General features: G+C 44.7%; 1 protein-coding gene across 1 annotated transcript; it reads right to left on the bottom strand.

Annotated features, from left to right (window-relative positions):
* Positions 1–231: 231 nt before the first annotated feature.
* Positions 232–1,143, bottom strand: LOC121778698 (uncharacterized protein At1g76070-like). Its single transcript, XM_042176093.1, has one exon. It carries the CDS (start codon positions 1,078–1,080, stop codon positions 403–405), a length of 678 nt encoding a protein of 225 aa, XP_042032027.1. The 5' UTR covers positions 1,081–1,143; the 3' UTR covers positions 232–402.
* Positions 1,144–5,547: the final 4,404 nt, after the last annotated feature.

The raw sequence follows: 5,547 nt of genomic DNA, 5'->3' as shown, positions 1-5,547 counted from the left end.
TCGCATCGCCTCTGGCTGCTCCGTCTCCCCAGGCACCCTTGTGTCGGCGTTGCACTCCTCATTCGGAGGTAGCTCTCGCTCCTTTAGCCGTGCGGAGGGTGGTCCCGTAACATAATCCTTTTGTTAGTAGTTGTTGATTATGATTCAATTTGTAAGAGGAAATAAAGGTTTTGTGCAATAGTAATTAGAGATCGAGATCCACACCAACTTCAACCAATTCAACAGCTTGCATGTTATGAAGCAATCAACCTAATCTTATTAACTTCCTTAATTTCACACCTTTGTACATGTTCGTGATAACTAAATGAATAATAAATTAAATGAAATTAATGAAGAACTAAAAAAAGACCAAAACTTCAAGAAAAACATGTTTCTTTTTTTTTCTTCACTATTTTAAGATTATCATAATACCCTAGCAATGTTTACTTGGATAGGTTTGGGCTGAGCCATGGTCCTCCTTTTCCACAAATTAATTTCCTTCCTCGGCTCCAAAACGAAGCCGCCAGCCATCAATATCGGCGCCGAGAAAGGGATACCGGCGCCGTCATCCTCACCGTCGCTATCTTCACCGGAGTCCGGCGTTATCTGAGATGCCTTCCAGTCAAAACCGGCTAACGTGTCGCGGCTGCTGGCGAATCTCCTCATCTGGCTCAAGCTCGGCGCCCTCTCCGCGAGCGGCGGCTTTCCCAAGCCAGCGTCGGAGTTTCTTCTTCGGCTGAATATCTTCATCAGTCCCGGGCCGGAAGACCGGGCTTTGCTGATTCTCTCAGGCTGGGAATTTACCGCGGGCTTGAATCCTCTCGGAAGAGAGGTTTGCTTCTTGCACATCTTCTTCTTGTGCTTGATTTGGCCCATGCACGAGATTTTCGGTGAGGTTGGTTCTTGCGTTTCGAAGTTCTTCGATTTTCCCCGAGCTTCGACCGGGATCATCGGGCCCGAGAAGCCCTTGGACCGGCCCGGGCTGAAGGCGGGGTTTTGGAATGAAACCGCGGCTTGAGTTGCCTTTGGTAGAAGCCTTAAAATCTTGTTCTTTGATTTGGATGATGGCTTCTTCTCCTTTGCATTTTTGGGGCTATTCATATTTAATTTTGTCTCCTAATTAATTTTGTTGGAGATGACTTTGTGAATGAATTCTATGTGTGTATATATATATATAAATTCACATATTGCGCGTATGTGTGTGAAGAAGAGAAGATAGAGAACAAGGGAGAGATCAAGATAGGGATGCGAAAATTGACCTTTTCAAGAAATAATTGAGAAGAGAACAAAAGGTTTTAGTTAATTTGGTCAAATGAGAAAGGAAGACTGAGCAAAACAAGAGCTGCGATTAGCATTGAATATTACACCTTGGATTTGCTCGGTTGTTAGTATCTAATATAATTAATTACGATTAAAAGGTCCAAATCTCCGGCGGACTCCACAATTGATTTACAAATATTGGGAAAATCGTACAATATTAACAAATATAGTTATTGTACTAAAATGTACAATTTGCTATATTATAGAGAGAAAAAAAGTCATAAATTTTGTTTAAAGGTCATAAATGTATTTATATTATAAAAAGTACAATTTTGATTTTTCGTATATTCTCGCAAATTAAATTAGTCTTAATTTATGACAACATTAAACTTTTGTTAGTAAGAAATAAATATGATCAATCCCAACTAAAAAAGCAGTAATAACCGTGAATATAGTAGAAAATCGTAGTATTAAGTCATGATTAAAAAGTATTATGATCGAGAATTATAGGAAAGTTATGGTTAATTTAGCTTCGTAGTTGTGAATTATAGACAAAATAAGATCAATTCACGACTAACTAGCTAGTCAAATAAATATCTTGTTACCGTACTTAATTATTTACGCAGCTTATGTTATAGAGAAAATGAGTAAAAATGATTTGTATCATCGATTTTCCTATACAATTATTATATATGTGATGGGAAAGGAGGTCAAGTGACGTAGAGTTATGGGTATTATAAGGGTGCTGATGAAGAATATTATAAAAAAAGACTACTATGTAAGTAGTATAATTTCGGCGGTTGTGAATATGTCACATGCATGAATTTAATTAAATATGAGATATGAAATTACTTGGAAGTGAGTAAACTAGGGATGTACACGACTATGATTATATCAAACTTTTGATTTTTGACACATGCGGATAAATATACTAATATTGAAAAATAAATTTTGGCATATTGCCCTGACATTTGTTTGAGGCATAATTAGTCGTCTCAAGTGATGCCTGCACTTACCATGCCGGACTAATACTACTATGTTTTATGGCATTGGGTTTATATATTTATTTTTGTGTTCCGATAAGCTGATTATCGTTAGGACAAATCATGCCGTAGCCATTTAATATTGATAAAAAAAAATTATTCACTGCTCATAAAATAAGTTTGAGACAATAGTCACGAGTTATTAATTGAATTAAAAATAGCGTGTGTGCATTGACCAAATTGCAGCACGCAATTATTGGCTGGCCTCTTTGATTAATTATTTATATGTAAAATTTGAAGGGGGCTTGTAGTACAACTTTCCCATGGTAGAGGTCAACACATAATGCACACAGTTTTAACAAATATCTTGACGTAATAAGTTAACAACGATTGTAGCCCAGCATTTTATTTGACAATTGAACAAGAGGTCGGCTGATACGGGACCTCCGTCGGCACGGCTTAAGGAGCGTCAATTGCCTCAAGAAGATGAGCTCAACGCCGACACTAGGTTGCCTGCGACAAGGCAGCACGCTGAACCGGTCCGACGAGGGCCCGATACGAAGGCTAGACCTCGTTAAGGGACGTTCCTTATTTAGTAGAGTCTTTTATTCCTTATTTAGTAGTCTTTTTTTTTCCTTATTTACATATGATTAGTTAGTTATCCAGTTCCAGTAGGAATAGGTTTTCTATCTTTTGAGGACGTTTAGTTAGGGTTAATTGGTTATAAATAGGGGAGTTGTTATTCACTTTAATCATCAAGAAATAAACTACTTCCTCTCAATCTCTCTATGCTCCTTTCTCTCTCGTCCAATTCTTCCTCCAAACTCTAGTTCTCGCGAAATCGTCCGGTTGAGGAACTTCTTCCTTAACAAGTGGTGCTTTCATCTGGAATTCACTAAATCATGTCACAAACAGTCGTACGGAGCCAATGACGATCAGCGGCCTTGAACTGCTACCGTCGACTTCTACGCCCACGGACCCCAGTTCGATCTTGCTGGAGCAGATGCTGACGGCTATGGCTCGCATGGAGTCGCGGCTGGAGGCGCGCATAGACGCGCGGCTTGAAGCATCGGACCGCGGCGCGGCACAGGCGGTAGCACCGCCGAGACCTGATCCGGAGCCCCCATCAGGAGGCCTGCATCAGTTCGGCCACAATCTGGTGTTTGCACAGGCAGCCGGAGGGACACAGGCTGGGACGCCACGGCTGGGGATAGGCGACCCGTCGAGCAGCAGCTACGCAGGGATCTTGCCGAACCCTAACATGGGGATGAATTCTTGGGCGAACCCTACCGCACCGAGGTCTTCCGCGTGGGATCCACCAGGGGCTAGGGCAGAGTGCGCACCTGCTAGACAACCAACAGCCTGGGATAATCCGGCGGCTAGACAGTATGGGGGGTAGCAGTTCGATCAGGCGAGCCAATTCAAGATGCATCAGCCGCGATTTGACGGCTCGGAGGCGGCGAGTTGGATCTCAAGGGTACAATATTATTTCGAGCACTTGCTAATGCCGGAGGAGCACAGATTGCACTATGTTATTATGCTGTTTGACCCGCCTTCCTCGGAATGGGTGTTCAACTATCTGGCGAATAATCCACAAGCGAGATGGGATGATTTTTTGGAGGACGTACGGCGGCATTTTGATCCGCAATATTTCCAGAATTTCATTGGGTTAATCGCCAAGCTTTGTCAGTCCGGGTCTGTGGCGGAATATCATACCGCTTTTGAGACTATGCTTAATCGGGTACGGGGGGTTCCAGAATACATTTTGTTACCAATTTACGTAGAAGGCCTTCGACAGCCGATTAAGAACCAGGTGAAACATCAGAGTCCGGCGTCGGTCGCAACAACAATGGCCTTGGAAATCGAGTGTGACAGTTGTGTGGAACGTCCGTCGATACCATCTGGGGGACCCCGTCGTCCATGGCAGAATCGCGATCCGCGAGCGCTAGGACAACTGCCACAACCATCGGCTTTGCCAACTCCCTCCAACCCGCCGATTCGTTCCGCCCAGCCCCGAGGTTCGGAATATCCCCGACTGCCGGTAGTCCTCTTGACGGCAGGCTAACGAGCAGAGCGAACTAGGCTGGGCTTATGCTGGTACTGCCCAGAGAAGTGGGTGGCGGGACATTCCTGCAGAGGTCAGTTTTTGGTGTACATGGGGGCAGATATGGAGTCAGACAAGGAGTCGAAGGAGTGCCAGGAGGACCATCAGGGACCGCCGGTCATCTCGACTGACTTGTCCCACATTTATGCGTTGGATGGTCGTCAGAGGGAGGACGACATTGAATTGCGCGGGCTAATTGGCGACGTGACCGTTAGAATTTTGGTAGATACGGGGAGCTCGCACAATTTTCTGCACCCAGACATTGCAGAGAGGTTAGCCATGCCATTGAAGCGGATAAGGCCCTTCCGTGTATATGTCGGAAACGGAGAATCGTTATTATGTGATTATGCAAGCGTTCAGACCAGAGTAGTAATTCAAAAACACGTGTTTCTAGTCGATTTCCACATTTTGCCGATACACGGGCCGGAGGTGATATTGGGGAGGATTTGGCTGAAACAAATGCGCAGGGTGACAAGCGATTATATCGAGGGACATTAGAGTTCTCAAGAAATGGTAAAAAGGTGTGTCTTAAGCTCGTGCCACCGTCAACAGAGGAGGTGTCGCTAAAGGCTTTCTCAACATTATTATCCCTACAAGGCGATGCAGAGTTGTTGGAAATCATACAAGTTCCGTTGGCGGACGGTCCCGCGGAGTCGGTTGACAACACATTGAGGTTTCCGGCTGACCTCCCAGAGGAGATACGAAGTGTCCTGGAAGCCAACACGGCGGTTTTTGGCCTCCCTTCCGGCATGCCACCGAAGCGGCAGTTTGACCACAAGATCCATCTCCTGCCACATACTAAACCGGTTAACGTGCGACCTTATCGGTACCCCTACTTCCAGAAGAACGAGATTGAAAAACAAGTGAAGGATATGATGGGATCGGGTATAATTCGCCCAAGTCAGAGTCCTTTTTCCTCTCCAGTGTTGTTAATCAGGAAGAAGGACGGTTCCTTTCGATTCTGCATTGACTATAAGGCGTTGAACGCGGCAACTGTGCCTGACCACTTTCCCATACCAACGACGGATGAGTTGTTTGATGAGTTGGGTGCAGCCAGATTCTTCACCAAACTGGACTTGCGCTCCGGTTATCATCAGATCCGTATGAGTGGGGACGACGTTTTTAAAACCGCGTTTCGCACACACGACGGCCATTTCGAGTTCCTAGTAATGCCATTCGGGTTAACAAACGCACCGTCGACTTTCCAGGCGGCCATGAATG

This window comes from Salvia splendens, chromosome 19 (assembly GCF_004379255.2).
Source record: "Salvia splendens isolate huo1 chromosome 19, SspV2, whole genome shotgun sequence".
Lineage (NCBI taxonomy): Eukaryota > Viridiplantae > Streptophyta > Magnoliopsida > Lamiales > Lamiaceae > Salvia > Salvia splendens.
The sequence above is the reverse complement of the archived record's forward strand: the minus strand, read 5'-3'. Positions and strand labels throughout refer to the sequence as shown.